We start from the raw sequence: 22,567 nt of genomic DNA on the forward strand, positions 1-22,567 counted from the left end.
AGGGAGCCCAGGAAAACAGGCTGTTTATTTAAGGAGGTGCCAGTTGGAGCAGAAGGTGCGCAGAAATCATCTGAAATAATTTTTAGCTTCAGATCTGAAACTCAACATCCTTTGTGGGTATGCGTGTGATTTTGCCATTTTAAAAAACCACATTGTGGTGGGTTTTTTTGCCTTATCTAAAAGCATGAGATGGTCTGCATTATGTAAAATATTATCCATACTGTAAACTGCATAAAGCCATTATCTTCATGTTGTCTTGTGATCAAAACATATGTATATTTTCTTTGTGAAACAAACCATTCCTGCAGGTTGTTTGCTTTACTGGCTTCTTTAACTTATTACTTTGTCTGCCCTCTATAGACATGATTGGTTTTGTATCTAATCTACACATAAAATTTAATATTATACAAATGCTATTTATGTCTGAGGTCTGTGGTGTAATAATATATACTAGAATTATGTATACATTCACTCTTCTATTATAAATAGACTAGAAATATTAATATGTTTGTATAATGTTGACATGTTATGTACTATTATGAAGGATTTTTCTAAATTATTTTGCATATGCACATAATATAATTATCTTGGTATTCAAAGATCCCAGAATGAGTTATTGGCATCTCCACTTTAAATGGGTAGATTTTTTTGTTTTTCTTAAGGAGCCATTGCTATTAGGCAATCTATCTCATCTGGGTTAAGGGTATTTTGTTTTTATTCAATATGAAAGCCTTGAACTTAGAAACCATCACTTGGTCAAGTTTTATTTGTCTCATCGAAGAGGCATTAGCAGGGACTTTTCACTTTACAGTATTTGTAAGGTTGTAGAAACGAGTTTTGAAGAGCACACTCCATCGGAAAGTTAAGAATGCTGCCTTGGTAGATTTTCCTTTTCACAAGTGCTTACAGAGTGTTGTTATTTTCCTAACACCAACACTTAACTTGGTATTTAAGACCACTACAAATCCTGAAAAATATTAGTTCTTTCTTGGAATAAAATATCAATGGGTACACACACACACGCACACGCGCACACACACACACACCATAAAAGAGAAATCTTGAAGTGTTATGCCATAGAGTACAGACTCATTCTCCTTCAGGAGAAAATACCTGAGTTAATCTTAGTGGATAGGTGAGGAAAGCGCTGCCTTTAGTTGTTTCAGGTCTTACACACGTCCCCAGAATGTTAAAAAGATTACGTAGCTGTGTTCCACCATCCTCAAAAAGAATTGTGGCGAAAAACCAGAAATCCCTGACTGTGCCTGAGCTTGGTCCATTTTCCTATTCTTGCTGTCCCTGCATTTTCCCCAGAAATGGTGAAGGTGTGCCTGAATATCACACTCGCCCTACTTGAGTTTAGATTTGTGTGTGTGTGTGTGTGTGTGTGTGTGTGTGTGTGTGTGTGATAAATCAGTATGAAGAACGGTTAGAAGTACTGAGACTGATGCATGTTCTTTACACCATTTAGAATACAAAATCCTGGCTTGTTTAAATTTGGCAGCAATACTTTTTTCCTAATAGACACGTCAAATTTCAGGTACCGTTTACATGGGTGGGATAATGTATGTAATTCTGAAGGTCCCCGTTTCAAGGTTCATCTGAAAATACCTGAACTGGACATGTAAGTTCCTTCCTGTTTATAGAGATGGGAGGAATCCTACAATTACATTTCTATCTTTGCAAATGTGTGTCTTTAACACAATTAGTGTCATAATAGGCTTAAGTCATTATATGTCACATTTGCATAATGTGCTGCTCAATCATTGTAATTACATGTCTGAGTCTCTAATCAGTCTGAAAATGTCAATCCCTAGATTGTTCCCTAGAAAACAAGTAGTGTTTATATGTGGAGCTTATTCTTAAAACACCGGGGCAATCATGGTTTACAACTTCTAAATGCTTTGCAGCATCCCTTATCCCTTCCTATCAATCTTAATTTAGCCAAGACTATAAGCTTCAGATGCAGTGTCTGTAACTTTTAAATAAATGGATTATAATTCTTCCTCAGACAGTGAGATTAATCTCTCTCCCTCCCCCCCCCAAAGGCATTGTGCTTGGAGTTTTAATTTTAAGGGGGTCAGAATGAGAATGGACTAAAATTACATGGCCAGGAAATCATGATGTATTATATATACTTTGCAGTGATTAAGGTATTTGTGCATTCTAAGATGCAACCTTGTGCATGTCTAATTAGAAGTAAGTTCTCTTGAATTTATCGGGATTTATTTTTAGGTAAAAGTGGGCATTAGATTGCGGTTCATGACAGCTAGTAGGAAAAAAAGTATGCAATTATTTTTTTGTATGCTTGTTGCCAAATTTTGATATGAATTATCATATCAGAAGTCAGTTTCTGACTTGAAATCTTTCTCCCTGCGTTTTTTTTAAATTTTCCAAGAGTGTCTAATCATTATGGATACTTAGTATATATTTTTTTTAATGTTGGCTAGATGTTTTTCAATGTTTTTAATGTAATAACTGTAATGATTAGGACTTCTGAAATGTGTAATTGCACTGTTCTCTTCTTTTAAGCTGTGAAAATCAAGAAGCCAATTAAGACCAAGTTCCGCATGCCAGTTTTTAACTGGGTGGCTCTGAAACCCAACCAGATTAATGGGACCGTCTTCAATGAAATTGATGATGAAAGGATCTTGGAGGTATGAGCCTTGAACATTGTGATTTTGAATATCTAGAGGAGAGGGGCTCCAGGAGGATTAATAGGAATGATTGCCTCCTGATGAAGTGGAATGATTTTGATTTGCTATTGCAGATTTTGTCATATGTATTTAGCAGATTTTAAAATTTCATTGTTATCTAAAAAAAATACCCGATTTGATGGACTGACTTTAAATTGATGTTCTCCTGTCCACATCTGCATCTTTACCCCTACTTGTTTGGATACTTGGCTGTTTTTCTTTTGGTCTAGTTCCGTGTTGGCGAACCTATGGCATGCGTGCTGGAAATGGCACACAGAGCCACGTTGCCCAGTACACGTGGTGTTGCCCATTCTTATTCCGGGTTTCCAGGGCACGCATGCGCACCAGCCAGCTAGTCTGCTGGTTACTGGTGTGCATGCAGGTGCGATGATCAGCTGGCCTTAATGTCTTAGTGCGCGTGCACACCGGCCATGCCATCATTGCCCACATGCAGCCCCGGGACTCCGCCCTTTGCCAGCCAGGAGCACTGCCACCAGTCGCTCCTATGCACTCAGCTGTCTGCCTGCCTCGTCACCACCACCATGAGGAAAGGCCCGAAGCGCTGCCTGGGATCAACGTGGGCTGCTTCCGGGGGAGGCCAGGTATGACTGGTTGGATGCTGCCTGGAGCTGAGCTCAAGGCTGGCAGGAGTAGGAACGTTGCCTCTTAGCCGGCTCGAACTGTCTGCTGCCACAGCCTGCCGCCATCCCCTCTCCCCTGCAGCTGCTCCTGCCACTGCCAGGGAAGCGGCTGTGCGAGAACCGCTGCCGCCAAGGGTGAGGGGGCGGTGGTGGCAAGGATGGGCGGTCTGGGGCTTCCCTTTCTCCCCGCCCGAGCAGGCTTCTGGCATAGCCCCAGGCCTCTAGAGTGAGGGAAGCCCTGGCCCGCTGCCACCCCCCCCTTTGCCCCCAGCAAGAGCGGTTCTCATGCTGCCGCTTCTCCGGCAGCACAAGGAGCAACTGCCGGGGCAGAGAGGGTGGTGGCAGGCTGTGGTGGCAGGCCGTTCTCACCGGGTAACAGACAGGCTGCTCCTGGAGCAGGCAGGAGGAGAAGCCACCAGCAGGGAGGCGAGCTGCCCCAGGAGGAGTGGAGGAGAGCGCAGCTCCTCACTCATGGAGATCCACCAGCGGGGAAATGGTTGTGGAAAGCGGTAAGAAACCTTTGCTAGAGTGAACATGCAACCCTCTCCTGCCAGGGAGCATGACCGCTTCCTGGCTCGCACATTTCTTACCGCTCCAGTCCTCCTGGGGCAGCTTGCCTCCCTGCTGGTGGCTTCTCCTTCTCCTGCCTGTTCCAGGAGCAGCCTGTCTGTTACCCGGTGAGAACGGCCTGCCACCACAGCCTGCCCCCGCCCTCTCTGCCCTGGCAGTTGCTCCTGGTGTTGCCGGAGAAGTGGCAGCACGAGAACCACTCTTGCTGGGGGCAAGGGGTTGGCGGCGGCAGGAACGGCAGGCTAGGGCTTCCCTCCCTCCCTCTCCCCGGAGGCTTGGGGCTATGCCAGAAATCTGCTCGGGCGGGGAGACAGGGAAGCCCCGTACTGCCCTCAGAATAACGACTTTCCAGGCCCAAAACGGGGCTGGAGGAGGGGCGAAGTGCATGTGCAGGGCACGCATGCGCAATGTGGGCCGCATGCATGGGGGGGTCGTGTGCACATGCGCATGTGAGAGGGTTTGCATTGCATTATGGGTGCTGGCACGTACGCGAGCTGTTGCACGTGCACATACACAGTTCCAGCACGCCACGAGGAAAAGGTTCGCCAACACTGGTCTAGTTAGTGTTAAGTTTGTTTCTAACTGAACACTTGGAGCCAGCTTTCGTTTTTTTTGCTTCAGAAGTCATCTTTGTTTTCTCCTGTGTTGCAGAAGTGTGACCTAAATTCACATGACCAGTGATAAGTGTATTTGATGAGGAATTGAGAGTCTTGGTGTTTTTACTTTGAATTGTATAGATGTTCTTATAATTGGCCCCTTTTGCTTTTTACAGATGCATTTTATAAGATTTTTGTTTCCCAGGTTGTCCTTTCTTTTAAAAAAATGTCTCTTTTAGGATTTAAACGTGGATGAATTTGAAGAAATATTCAAGACAAAAGCCCAAGGGCCAGCTATCGACCTTTCTTCAAGCAAGCAAATAACTCAGAAAGGATCAAACAAAGTTACGCTTCTGGAGGCAAATAGAGCTAAAAATCTTGCTATCACCTTAAGAAAAGCTGGAAAAACTGCCGATGAAATATGTAAAGCTATTCAAGCGTAAGTGAAAAGATTTTATACACAATTTTAAATATATGAACTGCCAAGCAGCATTTGTGCAACTAGAATAGATACAAGAAGGTTTGCTTGTTTTATATTCCATAGGTTAGTGGCTGTTGCTTGGGGTTTTTTTACACTAAAGTTCAAGTCTGCACACACTGTTTGTGGATTCAGTTCCTTAAAGTCCTTGGGATACACTTACATGTTAAGCTGCAGAGAGCCAATATACATATGCCACAAAAGCAGGAAGAAAACTGACCTGTTTTACTATAATATACAATTGGTATTTTTTGTTTTGTTTTGAAGAACATCATATGGATTCATCTATAATGCTTGTCATGCGAAATTTCCATTCTTAGCGGCAAGTTAAATACCAATTTGAAAGAAATATGGTAGCTATTAAGGAAATGAAAAGATTGTAGTTCTTTGCATATTATTTGAATGTAGTCCAAGTATCTTGAACAAATGTACACTGGCATTTGCATATGTGATTCATTATTACTGTGCATAGGTTGCATCTTCAAATGTTCAGCTGGCTCAGCTGGCTACCAATTAGTGATTAAATGGTCCGTTATTGTATCTGAATGTCAGTTGCAAATCATACTTCAGCACAATGCTTATCTTAAGAGCCATTTATGAGCTTAGCTTAAAGAATTTCTTTGCAGTCTTTCCAGGAATGTGGAATTTAGCCAAATCTCTTTCCAGAAAACACTTCTATAGTCCAGTTTACCACATATAAGTTTTACAAATATTTCAAAGGGAAATATTTGTGAAATGTGGGGACTCACAATAACTTCAGTAATTTGAAAAGTTTATGAAAACTGTGTGGTTATGTTGTACCCTCAGGCAAAATATTTAAAGATGTACTTCTGTTGTTCATTTTGTGGAACTTAAGTGGTATTGCATTGTGTTGTATTGTCAGATTTGATTTGAAGACGCTGCCGGTAGATTTTGTTGAATGCCTGATGAGATTCTTGCCAACGGAAAATGAAGTGAAAGTGTTGCGGCTTTATGAGCGGGAAAGGAAACCCTTTGAGAATCTGTCAGATGAGGATCGATTTATGATGCAGTTCAGCAAAATAGAAAGGCTGATGCAGAAAATGACCATCATGGCATTTGTTGGCAACTTTACTGAAAGCATACAGATGCTCACACCGGTGAGTGAGATGTGGATCAGAGCTCTGTTTTACAAAGGGAAAGGACTACAACTTAATTCTCAGAGTTAGGCTTACAGGTAATCCTCGTTTAGTGACCACAATTGGGTCCAGCACTCAATCATGAAGCGAAACAGACACATAATGAAACATCACAATTTTACATTCATATTTCAGCTTTCCTTGGCTTTATAGACCTGCAAAGGTTGCAAATGCAGGAACTCATCACATAATTTCATTTTTTGATAACCATTGTAACTGTGAACACTCACTGTGTGACTCAGTTACTAAACAAAAACTACCCATACATTTGTTAGCGTACTTTTTTGAGCATGGTCTGATTGGAGATGGTTATTGGAGATGGTCTGATATCATTTCCTGCTTTCCTGCTTTCCTGCTCATCTCTAGCCACTCTTAGCCACAAAAATTAGGAGCCTGGATAGCTTAACAGACTAAAAGCCTGTTATTAACATTCAGCTGTCTGCAATTATTGCAAGTTAGAATCTCCCCAGGCTCAAGGTTGACTCAGCCTTTCATCCTTTCTAAGGTAAGTAAATTGAGGACCCAGTTTGTGGGGGCAGTAAGCTGACTTTGTATAAAATATACAAAAGTATGAAGGCTATTGCTTAACACATTGTAAGCTGCCCTGAGTCTCCGGAGAAGGGCAGCATATAAATCTAATAAAATATATATATATAGCTGCATTGAGACAATTGTGTTAGGTATCACTACTTACATCAGATACATCAGATCCTGGGACATGTGATATGTGTACATGATGAACTAGGAAAACTAGCTATGCTTAGAAATTTTGAGAGACGTAGGAGGAGGAAACAACACCTAAGAAGCATGGATGGTTTGAAAAAGATTACAGAGACTGTGCTTGGAAGAGCTACAATCTTTACTAGCAATATGTCAAGTCAGCAGACATTTTTCAGTGAAGTTACTATGCAGTCCAACTTGATTGCGCCTAACTAATGGTTGCTTGATTGGATACGGTTACTTGTGTGAGAGGTTCTACAGTATTTGCATTGTGTGATTCCTGCCCTTTCTTGCTAAAGTCTTGAAAGTTGGAACAAGAATGGACAAGAAGAAATATAAGGAAGAAGAAAAGAAAACATACGGGATCTTGAACATATTGCTTAATTCTACCTTGAAAAGTGGCTTACTTGAAATGCATTCCCTGTTGAAATCTCCAAGTGTTCTATTTTAATTTGCGCTTGCTGAGTTTTTAAGGATGTTCACCCTGTTTCCTGTTTTTGCCTTTAGCAATTGCATGCAATCATTGCAGCATCTGTCTCCATAAAGTCTTCTCAGAAACTCAAAAAAATCTTAGAGGTAAGAAACTCTAATTTTTGCTGCTGTCTTTTGAACTTTATATTTGTGTTTCATTTCAAGTAGCAAATTTCAACTTTAGCTGATAATTAATTTTTTTCCATCTCTTATGATACCTATAGATAATCTTGGCTCTGGGCAACTATATGAATAGCAGTAAACGAGGAGCTGTCTATGGATTTAAACTTCAAAGTTTAGATCTGGTAAGTAAGGGCCTTTACTTACCTACAAAAATCCCCGTTCATTCACCCAGTTTATATCATAGGAGGGGAAAACTGACATTTGTCTAAAAGCCATCAGGAATGGTATCAAACTAAAGTCATTTACATGCAAGTAAATGTGCCCAATATGGATATATTTTTGGATATATTTTCCGGTATAAAAATTCTGTAAAAAGGAATGATAGAATTTAAAAAGTTAACTTCATCTTCTGGACACGTTACAATTTTTTAAAATTAAAACCCAAAAATAACCATGTTCTAAGAAGTATATAACTAATAAGAAATCATCCCTATGAGGTTGGTTGGGCCATTCATTAAAAGAGAACCAAAAATAAGCAGAATATCCTTGTATCTTTCATTGTTCATTATACTCATTGTTTGAATTTGTTCTGATTTTAATTTCCAAGAAATATGAGTGATGGTTATAATAAAAACAGACAAATCTGAACAAGCTAAGTTTGGTTAATCCTTCTACATGCTGGCTTCCATTTAAACTCAATTTCTTGTTTTGAAAATATTTTTAATATAACATATTTAGTTGGACAGTGTTTCAACAGATTGATTAATAATTCCCTCAAGGCAATGCTATAGGGTGTTGCACGCCAAAACAATCACACACAAATATAGTTTTTTTCCCTATGCTATCACTCTGCTAAACAACTAATTCCCACAACACTGTCTATACCCTAGGATGTCAACCACCTAGTAGGGCTGTATTACCTATTATCCTTCTCATCTTTTCCTCTTCCTCTTGCCTATTTCCTTAGCTTCTTATAACTATAACTTTGTTGTTTGTATGTTATGATTTATGTTGATTATCTTTATTTAGTATCCTATTACGATTTATGTTGTTTGCTTATTTAGTATCCTATGATTATTGCTGACTTTGTATCTTATGATTTATGATGATTATATTTTATGATTATGATCATGATTTATTTCTTGTTGCTTGCTTGTACACTGAGAGCTTATGCACCGGAGACACATTCCTTGTGTGTCCAATCACACTTGGCCAATAAAGAATTCTATCAATTCTATTAAAAAATTGTCAGAAGCTGTTTTCCTTAGAATTCTGTTTTGCCTAAAACAGGTAGACAGTGACTTGAGCCATACGTTAAGGTACTTGAAGATCTCTCATAGAAGAGAAAACTTCCAGTAGTTGCAAAGGCAGTTGTAGAATGGAGTACAGAAGTATCAGCAAGAGGAGTAATTACTTCCAATCCGCCTTGGTTTTTAACTAGCTAAATTCATGGCAAGAAGGTTCCCAGTTATATCATCATCTTGGTTGGAATCTATTGTTGTCAAGGAAAGTCCTCACTTCCCTGATCCTCTTGGAGTGGTTTTGAAAAAAGTGATAATTTGCTGCTGGAGAGCAGACAAGGTGGAGAATTTTCTTTCCCAGAAATCTGTGATTTTATCTTAGAATTTTATGATTATTGCATTACTAACGTGCCTCTTTTTTGCTTTATTTGCAGTTGTTAGATACAAAATCAACAGACAGAAAACAAACTCTATTGCACTATATATCCAATGTTGTAAAGGAGAAATACCAGCAGGTTTGCCTTTTTTACAATGAACTTCACTATGTAGAGAAAGCTGCCGCAGGTAATATGGCCATTTGTTACTTATGAAGTGTGAGAAATAGTTTTAGATTTATTGTATGCCTGTCTTAATGCAATGATAACTCATAAGAAGGGAGCCTCTGGTGAAGCTATTAGCTTGGGAGCTACGCAAGTTTGTAAAAGGCAGATGGACTCTTAAGAAGAAGGTTTGAGCATGGGAGATCACAAAGTTATCCTGATTTTAAAATTAATTCCTTCTGTTCTTAGCAATTATTCTTCTATTCTAAGCTGAGCTTGTCGATCAAAAGATTGGCAGTTCAGCAGTTCAAATCCCTACTGCCAAGTAACGGGGTGAGCTTCCATTACTTGCCCCAGCTTCTGTCAACCTAGCAGTTAGAAAGCATGTAAAAAATGCAAGTAGAAAAATAGGGGCCATCTTTGGTGGGAAGATAACAGCATTCCGTGCGCCTTTAGCGTTTAGTCATGCCGGCCACATGACCACAGAGACGTCTTCGGACAGCGCTGGCTCTTCGGCTTTGAAACAGAGATGAGCACCGCCCCCTAGAGTCAGGAACAACTAGCACTTATGTGCAAGATGAACCTTTACCTTTACTTTATTCTTAGCAATAAGACCACCTTCTTAGTTTCACTGCAAGATCTATTTCTTTATAACATAGAAGCATATTTAGCAGGTGCATCCACCAGACTCTGTGACCTACCAGCAATTAATTCCCCCCCGCCCTCAATTGCTTTTGGATGCCTTTTATTCATATTCATCTGTTTTAAATCTGGAAATCAATTGAGATATCCTGTATATGCTAAAATTTAATCATTAAAATTAATCATTAAAAGTAATGTCATTCTAATAAAGGAGAATATTTGTAACTCAGGGTGAAAATGAGGGGTCCTTGATGCTCTCTGAGCTTGGTGGTTTTCTTGAAGATGTTTCATTACCTAAACTAGGTAATATCATCAGTGCTAGATGACTACCCCTGAGGATGTTTCATTGGGTAATGAAATGTTTGCAAGAAAACAACCAAGCTCCAGATCCAAGGATCCCTAATAATGTCATTTATAAGTAATATAATATTGTATCTTCCATTCAAATATTTTAATCCTCATCCACTCTTTAAAACTCATTATATGGCCTCTGCACTGCAGTTCCAAAAGCCAATGCAGATGAATGAGATTTGTACACTCCTGATTTACAAATGCTTTTTTTTTTTTTAAATTTGTATACCGCCCTTCTCCCTGAGGACTCAGGGCGGTGAACAGCCAAATAAAAACATCAAATACAAATATTAAAATACAGTTAAATATATATATATAAATTTGGCCCCGTTAATTAAAAACGATAAACAAAACAATTAAAAAACACTTTAAAAAATTAGGCCTGCCTGGCTTGCTGGAAAAAAAAGGTTTTAAGGGCACGGCGGAAGGCACTGAGGTCATGGATTCTCCTTATCTCTGGGGGCAACTGATTCCAGAGGGTAGGTGCCCCCACAGAGAAGGCCCTCCCCCTGGGGGTCACCAGCCTGCACTGTTTGGCTGATGGCACCCCGAGGAGGCCCTCTCGGTGGGAGCGCACGGGTCGATGGGAGGTCGTCGGTGGCAGCAGGCGGTCTCGAAGATAGCTAGGCCCTATGCCCTAGGCCCTTTTGCTGGTAAATTGGCCATGCTTTCTCATAATTCTGAATGTATGTCACTCCAACACCCAACTATATATCCCAGCAAAAGTCTGCCCCATAAGAGCTTGTTTCATCACTGTTAGGTGAAAATATTTGCCGTCACAATGCTTGGACAAAAAAACTTTACTTGGGCAGAAGTTGAGGAAAAGCTGCTCTGCTCTGAGCTCTGCTGGTACAGAGGCTCAGAAATATACTTCTTATAAGCTATTTCTGTTTTTTATGTCATTTGGCATCACCTTGCCCACTGCCTCTTTGGCTCTTGTGATTTTCTGTTTGAACATATATAATACTTTGAATGCAGTTGATCCTTCATTATTTTAGTAGTGATAATGTTATAGTATAAGTTATATTTATGGTACATCTCTTATGAAACATGCTTATCTTAAGCAGGTAAATTTGCATGCCTTACTGTATAAAATTCCTTATTGGATTTTAGATGCTATCTGAATTAGAGGCATGTGCTCTCTAATGTAACCCATTGTGTTTTCCCTCTCTTTTAGTATCCCTTGAAAATGTTCTATTAGATGTAAAGGAACTCCAAAGAGGTCTGGACTTAACAAAGCGAGAGTATACTATGCACGATCACAATACCATGCTGAAGGAATTCATCCAGAACAACGAAGGGAAACTGAAGAAGTTGCAGGATGATGCAAAAATAGCCCAGGTATTCCATAGAGTTCGTCTCTTTAGATTTAGATATCCCGATCTGAGAGCAAAGGAACATTTCATCTTTTGATTGTGACAATTATCTCTTCAGTGCAGACAGAAGCACAAGTCATTTTCTAAGTGCAAGTGTGACATAGTAATTATAGTGCCTGACAAAGACCTTGGTTGAAGTTCCCTCTTGCGAGGTAACTATGGGTTAGTCTTTCTGACTCAGCCTAAACCTAATATTATTACCAGGTTATATGAGGCTAATTACTACCAGGTTATATGAGGGTCTGGAGGAGAGGACAGTGGATCAGAGAAAACAGTGGATGTTTCCCTTAATTCCTCAGAATTGAAAGGGGAGTATTTGAAATGTGGCAACTCCTAGATCAGGGGTCCCCAACTGCTGGGCCTTGAATCTTTCGGAACCGGGCTGCGGAAGTGGTGGATGAGGGTGCATATCCGCTCACACAAATGGAGCTGTACACGTGGAACCATTCCCCCCCCCCCCGCCCCCAGGACTGGTCCACAAAGCTGAAAAGATTGGGGAACTCTGTCCTAGAGGAAAATAAGGTAGCAAAAACTGGGATACTTCATATCGATGTAGATTGAAATCCTACATGTAAGCAATAGTAATGTATGCCAATTGAAAATGCATCTCACATCATGCTACAATGATTCTCCAAGGCATGGAGATCAAGTAATAATAGAAAAAGCAGCCAACTGTAACAAGTAGATTCATAGAGTTGGAAGGCCCTTTGTAAATCTAATCCAATTCCCTGCTCCATTACAACATCCCTGATGGATAATTGTTAAGCCCTGGTTTAAAAACTTCCAAAGGAGAATTGCTATTTCCTGAAGCAGGCTGCAACTTCACAGGAAGGCTCTTATTTGGTAGTGATAGCAGAGGGAATATCTCAAAGGATAGAGAGGTTTTGTGAAAGGTTATATATGCTACCTGGAAGGATACAATTCTCTATTAGAAATGTGTAAAAATATTTATGTCTTTTTACTCCTGTCAGTATTTATTGCATTGTATGAAGCTGTATTTTGTTGTAACAAAATGAGATATGTATGCCCTAATGAATTGGTTATCAGTTAAGCCTTGGCTCTTTGTAATTTTAGTGCAAAAGACAAAAATAGTTGCTTCAGTGGGGAAAGAAACTAAAAGCGTCTCTCTTACAGGATGCCTTTGATGATGCTGTGAAATATTTTGGAGAAAATCCCAAGACAACTCCTCCGTCAGTCTTCTTCCCGGTCTTCGTACGATTTGTGAAAGCTTACAAGGTAAACCAAAGCCACAAGCCCTGATCACATTATAATCTGAATACATCCTCAGCTTCTGGTTCTGAAATTTCTTTGTGCAAAGCAGGCTCAAAAAATGGAGAGGGGGCATATTTTGAAAACACAATGACTAAAACAGAAATGAGAAAACTTTGCTTCTATATTCCTTCAATAAGGAATATATTCCATAGGGAGTTTGAAATAAATTCAGCTCTGGTCTAGAAGCCCTTTGATAAGTTTTTGAACACCTATCCCACAATTTCCCATTGTCTAAGAGTTAATGGGACTTTTAATCAAATAGTCTTAAGGCAAGGAAGTTTGACAGCCCTGGTCTAAGGGAACTATGGCAATTCTATGAATTCTCAAAACTGTTGTACCAGTTACAGTGAATCTAGTAATGAGTTTAGTGCTCTTTCATTTGACCTGTCTTTTAGCTTCCAGTTCTTCAGAAGCATTTGCTTAGCCGAGATAGTTAGCAGCAGTCATATGGAAGCAGTAAGACCCAGTATGATCCTTCTTTTATTCATTTGTGTATCTGTAGTCATCTGTAGTCATCCTCAAACTATTGATTTCCCCGATTTGGGTCTTGGTTGGGGAGAACGTCTGTAGAATTGTAGCATACATGCTTCTCCTTTTGTCTTCACTATGTGTGGTCTACCTTAATATATACTCCCTTATAGCACTTAGACTTATATACCTCTTCATAGTGCTTTACAGCCCTCTCTAAGCAGTTTACAGAGTCAGCATATTGCCCCCAACAATCTGGGTCCTCATTTTACCGAGCTTGGAAGAATGGAAGGCTGAGTCAACCTTGAGCCTGGTGAGATTCAATCTGCCAAATTGCTGGCAGCTGGAGATCAGCAGAAGTAGCCTGCAGTACTGCACTCTAACCACTGCGCCACCGCGACTCATTATGATAATAATCATTATGTGCAAATGTGCAGCCTTTCTGTTTTGGGAAGTTGAAAGGAGCTGCCAATTTGAACATACGAAGATGGAACCAGTGAAGGACCTGAGTAATCAGGGATCCTTGTCTATAAAGGAGGAAGAACCAAATGAAGAACCTCTGTCATCCCTATGACATGTACTTTCCTCTGCATTCGGCAAATAAGTCTTTAAAAGAGTTTATAGATAATGCTATGGATTGGGTTCTGTCTCATTGGATAGGCAGCATGTCTGAGTTAAGTTTGTACTAATAGATACGTCTTTTGCTGAATTAATCAGTCCCTTGTATATTTGAAATTCCAGTAGCTTTTGCACCAGTGTACATTTGTTTTTCTTAACAGCAAGCAGAAGAGGAGAACGAACTGAGAAAAAAGCAAGAACAGGCATTAATGGAAAAACTGCTGGAGCAGGAAGCATTGCTGGAACAACAAGACCAAAAGGTAACAAACAAGCAAGCATTTGACAATTGTTGATGAAAGCCTGACTAGGTGGCTCAGTGGCTAAGACACTGAGCTTGTCGATCAGAAAGGTTGGCGGTTCGAATCCCTAGTACAAGTCTCCTGTGTGAGCATGGGGTTGGACTAGATGACCTCCAAGGTCCCTTCTAACTCTGTTACTGTTATTATTATTATTAAATTGTTAAAGTCACAATGCCTGAGAACATTTGCACATTACAATAAACCAGAATTCCCAAGGTCTGTAATAATCTTAGATGTGCCTTATTTATTGCTCCTGCTAAGTTGTTCTCGCTAGTAGAAGCATTTTATTATTTAGAAGCTTATTATTACTACTAAAAATATTCTAAAAATAGAAGACCTGCCTATGGTTTGTTATGATGTACAAATAAGGAGCTCTAATGTCTGTTCTTGGGTCTAAAGCCATGGTTCGTTCTTAACTTTTGATTTTGAGCTTGTTTGAAAGAAACCAGAGATCCCAGTTTCTATGTCGGTGGGAAAAGCTTTTGCGCCTGGTTAGCTGTTCTTATTGGCAAATAATACCAAACAGCTGTGATTTAATTTATATGTGCTATAAGGCTTGTTCATGGTAAGTCAGAATTTTGGGAAGTTGGGGTTATTCTGTACCGAAAGTCCCCTGCCCCACTCCTCCCAAAATACTGTAAACAACATTCAAGAAGCTTTTATGGAAATTACAAGAGTTTCACATTCCTATCCTATTCTGATTACTCCTAAATCTTAAAAAGGTGTTTCAGACCTCAAGTCGTGAGTGCAGTGATCTCTAGTCCATCAATGTTTATCCCAAAATAATTGGCTTTTGGAATTTTTAAACAATGTCATTTAGTGTACAGATGTAAATGTGCAGTTAGTCATGTATGGAGGAAACCAGTGGTGGGTTGCCCCTGGTTCGCACCGGTTCTATAGAACCGGTAGTAAAACCGGCAGGAGGCTCCGCCCACCGACCCCGACGTCATCAGAATGCTTTTGCACATGCGCAGAAGAGTGCACACACGTGCTTGCTTCGCTCACGCGCGCACATGGCCTCATTGCGGACCGGTAGTAAAGGTAAGTAGAATCCACCCCTGGAGGAAGCTCCCAAGAAAAAGATAAATTTTAAACATCTTTAAATGTTAATGAAGACAAGGAATTTTCAGAATTCTCTCCCTCAAAATTGATTGTAATGTATATTTGCAAGTCCTGCAGATCAGGCTAGATCACCTGGACCACAAATACACTGCTTCCCATATCTAATATCAAACGCACCAAGTTAACAATTATTTAGAGGCCTTCGTGTTCTCTGAGCCTGATTGTTTGCATGCAGACATTTCATTACCCAATGAGGTAACATCATCAGTGCAAGTGAGCGTGGGGTTTGCTCCCGGTTTCTATGCTATAGCTTTCTCTGCCAGTTTTAGTAGCAGGGCGGATTTCCTGCTTAATTAGGATATTGTTTTCTGCTTGATTGTTTGCCTGGAATTAACTCTTGTTTAGTTAGATGTTGACTGTTTGAGAGGATGTGTTCTGGTGTTCTCATTTCCTTCTTTTTAATTTTCTCTTTAGAGTGGTGTATAAATATGATTTATTTCTATAGCGCTTAAATAGAGTGATCTCTGTACAGTATGTAGTATATTCCAAAGTTATCTCTAGAGAAAAACCATTTTAAGGCATAAAGCATTTGCAAATGTGGCAAGATTGATTTCCTGTTTGTTTATGGGATTAAAAAAAATATTATGAACTATATAATTACAGCATGTGTGTGTGCGTCCGTGCATGCAGGCACTGATCATAAAATGACCCGAAATCTTTCCCCCCCCCTTTTTGCCCTTTTGAAATAATTGGCTTCATGGCATTTTTGAACAATGATATTTTATTTTGCAGGATCAACTCATACTTTCGTTAGTTTTGTTTGCTTCCAAGTAATCTAAAAATTAGGTGGCAGGGTTAGGAAATATTTTGTAGGAGTTTACCACGGAAGACAATTAAGTTAAAGATCAGGCTGAAGAGTCTAAAAAATCGCAATTGGGGGAAATACATGCTTTGCATGCAGAGTATTCAAGATTCAGTATCTGCCTTTTTTGAGCTTAGGAAAAACTTTGGGTAGCAATCCCATGGCCATTCAGTGCCGATCAACACTTTGTCATTTTGTTGGTTGGGGCAAATTTAAAACTGAAGTATCAGGAAGATATCAAGTAGCTTATCACTGAAGTAGATCATGCTCATCCAGATGAGCTACTATGGTGTAGAACTAGAACAGCTTCCAATAGTCCTCAATTTGCAACAGTTCATTTAGTGACCATTCAAAGTTACAACGGCACTGAAAAAAGTGACTTATGACCATTCTTTATACGTACAACTGTTGGCAGCATCCCTCCAGTCACATGATCAGAATTCGGACGCTTGGCAACTGGCATGAATTTATGATGGTTACAGTGTCCCGGGATAATGTAATCATCACCTTTTGCGACCTTCTGACCAGCAAAGTCAATGGGGAAGCCAGGTTTCACATAACTGTGTTATTTAACTTAACAACTGCAGTGATTCAGTTAACTGTGGCAAGAAAGGTCATAAAATGGGGCAAATTTCACTTGTCTTAGCAACGGAAATTTTGTGCTCCATTGTTGTAGCCATAAGTCAAGGACTATCTGTATTGCCTTCCAATCCGATATTGTTTCTATTAGTAGAGAAGGAGTGCTGATTGTTACTCGACTTTGCAACCCTGTGCTACTCTCTTTCAGTCTCCATCTCATAAAACTAAGCGACAGCAACAAGAACTAATTGCAGAACTAAGACGACGACAAGTCAAGGACAACAGACACGTTTATGAAGGAAAAGATGGCGCTATTGAAGATATCATCACAGGTAAAGCCCCCTCCCTCCATACTGGAGCCTGTTTCAAACACACACACACACACACACACACACACACACACACCCCAAATGTTCTCTTTTAATTGCTTGTTTAGGGCTTTGTAAACAGTAACAAGTAGAAACATTAATTGATGCACCATTAATTTAAGTTAGGCAAATCTCAGGCTTTTAGGCCTGTTTAGTGGCAGCAGTCTCACTGATACATCATTGTGTATTTATTCACATTGTCATAACTAAAGCCATAGATCGGACAGTCTTCCTTATGTTTTAGTTCACCAGAGGCATGCTAGAGAAATCTTGGAATCGGTTTCATTTGTTTGCAAATCTATTAGTGTTTTAACTTTGTCCTTAAAAAGGTCACATTACTGTAAAAATGCTACTAACATTAATAGTCACAACATTACAGGTAGTTCTCACTTAACGATCACAATTAGGGCTGGCAACTTTATTGCTAAGGGAAACATCACGTGACCATGATTTACGATTTTACTCCCGCCCTCTCTTGTCTGTTAACTCTGCTTGTCACAAGCCAATTGCAAAGCACAGACATGGCAATCACCGGACTACAAATGTAAGGATTGGTCACACGACTTTTTTAAAAACACCATCTTAACTTTGAACAATTTTTAAACGTGACAGTTGGTGAGAACTATCTGCAGAGGAGTAATGGAGGGCATGGTTTCATGCGAAATGCTGAATTGCACGAAACTTTGGAATTGCATATTCTTCTTACAACAAACTTTATGCACCCTCTTATATGCAGTTCATAACTGAACGCAATAGGGATACAATGGCTGGATCTAATTTGTAATAGATAAGTGAAAGACAGCTTGGACAGACAACATAAGGTTCCTGAAACAGACCCATTACTTGCTGAAGTTCGATTTGCCTGCTTTTTACTGTCAATAATAAGTAAACACGGCTAGGCATACAGAGGCTAACCCCTGTTCTGCAAAAAGTTCACTGGAATGGCAAGAACTTCCCAGTTGGTCTTTAAAGTCAGACTGGCTTTACGTGTGAAAGTGCCTTGGGAATTCCCTTCCTTCAGCCCAATTTATGGGGAGCAGGTAGAGGGAACATCAACCTGCAAAGGGAAGTTGTGCTGAGTTGTGAAGCAGTATATAACAACCCCGGGGCTGCCACCAAGGTGGAAAGGCGTTCTGACAGTAACCCAGCCACACAACCCTTATTGTGGTTAATCGAGAGATGATCTGCTGCAGGGTGCCTTTAATAAAACACTAACTATATACTAATGCAAGAGATCTTTGCTTCTTACTGTCTTCTGTCTTGTCTGGCTGTTATTTTCATGCAGTGCTGAAGACGGTGCCCTTTACTGCCCGAACGGCCAAGCGTGGCTCTCGGTTTTTCTGCGAACCTGTTCTCACAGAGGAATTCCATTACTAAACTATTCCTCTTTCACAGCTGATCCTCTTAAAAAAATAAAAGGTTGCTGTAGGTTTTTGACATTTCTCCACTTTACGGCAATGGGGGTGCTGAATGGGGTTTTGTGACGTCTGGCATCCCTGTGGAATCACGTTTTACATGATCCTCTCCTTGACCATCATCTCCTTGCACGTTCCTGTCTGCCAGTAATGGTTTGCTCCCTTCCACCCACCATGTGAAAGCTTGTTCCACCCCATCCATTTTCAGGGGTCTAGATCAGGGGTATCCAATGTTGGCAACTTTAAGACTTGTGGACTTCAGCTCCCAGAATTCCCCAGCATGGCTGGTTGGGGAATTCTGGGAGTTGAAGTCTACAAGTCTTCAAGTTGCCAAGGTTGGACACTCCTGGTCTAGTTATAACTGCCATAGGGCATCCAATATGGGAAATCGGTGAATGTCACTAAGACCAGCAACAGCTGTGCTTCCAGCCACTCCACTCAATTTATAGGCACCTGTTGAGGGGTGTAGCGATAATCATGACAGACAATTCCATTTGTTTTTTGTATGCTATTCTACTTTGGGTTCTTTTTGATTTTAGCAGATTAATCACTGTTGCATAAGTCTTGGTAGTAAGCCTTTATCTGGAAATAAGCTATGTTTGTATGAGAAGATAGAAGTGTGCAGTATTTGGATCTGAAGTGGGCAGAGGTACTTCAGATCTAGTAGGAGTTCCCTCAATGTATCTGTGTCTTTTCTGGAGCTCACATGGCACCTGCTCTAAGGGCCAGGAAAATAGGAAGTTGAGGGCTTGTTCGTGGGGTACCTGTTTCTCAGTATTTTCCTAACTCTTGATGGCTTTCTTGGGAGCTCAAGAAAAGTTAGTTACCGCAACGTGCCCACACTGGATCAGAATCACTGTAGCCCCCTTTGGAGACAAATGCTGTGCAGCTCTAAAGAAGAGTTAAATTTTGGGAGGGGGGGGGGCTTGGTTTGTGATCTGCAAAAGCATTTTTTCATATTTGTCATTCTACTCACTGCTTGCATGTTGGTGTTTGCATGTCAAAATCTTTTCCCTCCCTCCATTTTTATCCTGTCAGATCCATAGCTGTGCTAGGTTCAGTTCCATGCCAATGTAATTGAGAACCTCCTATGAATATCACCTTTAAGAAAACAAAGTAGCTGTTTGGGATTTGATAATTGGGGAGATTTAAAATCAAAATTTAAAATAAAAATCTGGAACCAGGTTATTCCCCCAATCACAAGCGGCCTTGAGATTTGAGCTAAGAAGTGAGAAGATCTACATGAAGGTTAAATGTTTCTGTTAGGAGAAAGTCTGCTAACTTTCTGCTGCTTGAAAAAGCAAAGCTGGTGACAACATGTCTCAAATTGTCTCTGGATAACAAATATCCCAAGCTGATTGCCATGGAACTGGATGCATTGAAATCTTTTGATGTAAACTGTTACAAAGTGGAGGTTGAATGAATCTGTTAATGTTGTTGCCCTTAATATAAAGACAGAAGGTATAAAAGAAAGTGATATTATCAGTCCAAATCCTGCTTGCTCTTTCCAATGAAAATGTTGCCTGGTCGTTCTGGAGCCAATGTTCAAAGCAGCTTGGAGTTTAATTGGCTAATGGTTAGGGTGGCCTGTTTTTTCCTCTGTTTAATCTTCTTTACTTTTTTGGCTTCACTCATTCTTGCTTTTCTTTTCTTTTTTTTTGCTAACATGCTGGACCTTTAAAGTAGGGTGTGGTTTTTGGTTTTGTTTTGCTTTGCTTTGGGGCACTGAATTGAGTTGCTCTTCATGTTCCATCCCATTTTAAACTTAACCTTCATTCTGTGTTTTTTTTCCCCTTCTTGTTTAGCCTTAAAGAAGAATAATATCACTAAATTTCCAAATGTTCACTCGAGGGTAAGGATTTCTTCTAGCACACCGGTGGTGGAGGATACACAGAGCTGGCAAGCATCACTTTTTATTTAGCTTCCTCCTCTCTCTGAATGCCACACAAAATTGCTGCACGATAGATCCTAGGAACAGGAAGGAGCTGTCTCCAGTTAAGGCCTAGGAGCATTGCTGGCCCATTTAGCTCTTCTATCATTTGTCTGTGTCATATGTGGGGTTTCTTCACTTGTAGCCCTGATCAATGATCAGTGCTCTCTCTCGCCTTTCTGCCTTGCTTTCAAAAAGAGAGGTGCTTTGCCTGTGCTTTATGTCTTGACCTATATTAGGGGCAGAGGGAGGGAAGAGGGCCATAAAGGAAGACAGCCAACTTTCTCCCAGATCCCAGCAGCTGAGTTGCTCTTATAGAGGTGGGCCCCTTTTTTTATAGCAGAACTCTTTACAAAATGCTCCATGGGCAAAATGCTTCTTCAGAGCTGAAGAAGCTTCTTGGATGAGAAGCGAAACGTCTTCAAAGAAAAATGAGGTTGCCTCTTGAAAAAACACTTTTGGGACCTCCATAGGGATAGTTGTGATTTGATGACACCAGAGTGGGTGAAGGACTTTTCAAGAGCATGTTAAAGGCTTAAATATCTCCAAAGTAAACTTCCTCTCCTCCCATAATCTGATCTGAAGTTCTATGGATGTTTGGGAACTCAAGAAGGTATTGGGATCTACACAAGGGGGAGCAGGAAACTGCATGCCTCAAATGCCCACCCCTCGCCAAGGGGATCCCAGTGTATAGAGGTTGAACTCATGAAATCTTTTCTGGGTTGAGCATTAAGTGGGGAAAAAAGCACATGCCCCTTTAAAATATTTGCAGATCAGGTTGTGGCTGTTTTTAACATGCACGACCACCAGGGGCAGAGAGAATGCTACTGTGCAATAAAGAAAAGTGTGAAATGTTTTAGGGACAGAGATTCACCTGCAGACATTGATTTGTGATCAATTATCATTGATTTGTGATCCTCCTCTACTTGGGCCAGCAAGTAAAATGGGCTGGACCTGCTTCCTGGCAATAAACCATTTATTTTGAACTTTGGGGAGACTTTGTGATTGTCACCAGTTGAATGCCTCTTCCATAGAATTTGGCCGCTCCTTCTAAATCCCCTTGTCCAAGACTGAGGCATTATGACATTCTTGCTGTTTCAGTTTGTAGGTTGGGGGCTCTGAAGAGCTGAGCAAAATATATGAAAGCAGATTTCTAAAGGTGAAGTGTAGGAAAGGGAGCCAAGTAAAAAAAAGACCAATGTCAACTTTCTGTAGGAAACAATGTTTTTTCCCCCCTCAAAATGTCCCGAAATGCATGCCTCTCCTCCATCTTGGACGTAAGAATCCAGCAGAGCAGATAGTAGGGAATAGGCTTTTATATATGCAAGCAGTTCTTATGTGTATAGAAAAAAATTCTTAGGAAATCTAAGATGTTGTTGATGGAAGATAAAAGTTGAGGGATGTGCCCCATTGTTCACTACCTGCTTGGTTTGCTTCAGTTGTGAACGGTCTGAGAAGACCTTGGTTTTGGGGTTACTAATCATATTCGGTCAGGATAGCGAGCCCCTGATTCAGGCAGTGCTGTAGTAGCAAGAAAGCTCCAGTCAGCCCTACCCATGCATTTTGTTAACAGGACCAGTTCTACCTGTGAGGTGGCTCTTAAGATGATATCACAAACTATACCACTTTTCAACAGGTGACAGTATCTTCCAGACACCAGAAATTAAGCGGGGCCTGGATTGGTTTGTTCTTAGCTCAGAGACCATCAGGAAGAACAGGGTTGTAGGCTAGACTGAGAGGTCAGAAGACATTCTGTCAGAAGGCAGGTTGTAAGATACCTCTAAAACTGCCAAGTGACATCCATGAAGTCACTAGGAATCTATCTGTCATTTTCTTCACCCACCTAAAACTCAATGTTTCCAATCACTTCTGTAGCTCTGAAGAAGCATGAACTGGATGTCCCAGGTTTACCTGAGGGCCCTCTACTGAATTCCCACTCCTCTTCCTTAAGCTGAGAAAAGATGTATTAGCAAGTCACTTGAATTCCACAGAATGTCCTTTTTCAGCAGAGGGTTCACTACTGGATCCCTTCAGGCACAGGAAGGAAATAAAAATGGCAAACCATCATTTTTACCAGCTGCTAGATTATCTGT

General features: G+C 40.5%; 1 protein-coding gene across 8 annotated transcripts in view; it reads left to right on the forward strand.

Moving 5' to 3' along the window:
- FMNL2 (formin like 2) overlaps positions 1 to 22,567 on the forward strand; it is a 193,284-nt gene that overhangs the window by 167,199 nt on the left and 3,518 nt on the right. For 2 of the 8 annotated variants that reach the window (XM_034425131.3, XM_034425103.2), the window contains 11 exons: positions 2,533 to 2,657; positions 4,743 to 4,942; positions 5,865 to 6,099; positions 7,366 to 7,434; positions 7,554 to 7,634; positions 9,128 to 9,257; positions 11,403 to 11,566; positions 12,736 to 12,837; positions 14,121 to 14,219; positions 16,970 to 17,093; positions 20,350 to 20,443. In XM_034425131.3, coding sequence (XP_034281022.1) covers positions 2,533 to 2,657; positions 4,743 to 4,942; positions 5,865 to 6,099; positions 7,366 to 7,434; positions 7,554 to 7,634; positions 9,128 to 9,257; positions 11,403 to 11,566; positions 12,736 to 12,837; positions 14,121 to 14,219; positions 16,970 to 17,093; positions 20,350 to 20,443 — 1,423 coding nt within the window. Of the gene's footprint in view, positions 1 to 2,532; positions 2,658 to 4,742; positions 4,943 to 5,864; positions 6,100 to 7,365; positions 7,435 to 7,553; positions 7,635 to 9,127; positions 9,258 to 11,402; positions 11,567 to 12,735; positions 12,838 to 14,120; positions 14,220 to 16,969; positions 17,094 to 18,414; positions 18,549 to 20,349; positions 20,444 to 22,567 lie in introns of all 8 variants that reach the window. The other 6 variants (XM_034425122.2, XM_034425148.3, XM_060687967.2 and 3 more) reach the window with 3 other exon arrangements.

Source organism: Pantherophis guttatus, chromosome 1 (assembly GCF_059756535.1).
Source record: "Pantherophis guttatus breed Tessera chromosome 1, ASM5975653v1, whole genome shotgun sequence".
NCBI lineage: Eukaryota > Metazoa > Chordata > Lepidosauria > Squamata > Colubridae > Pantherophis > Pantherophis guttatus.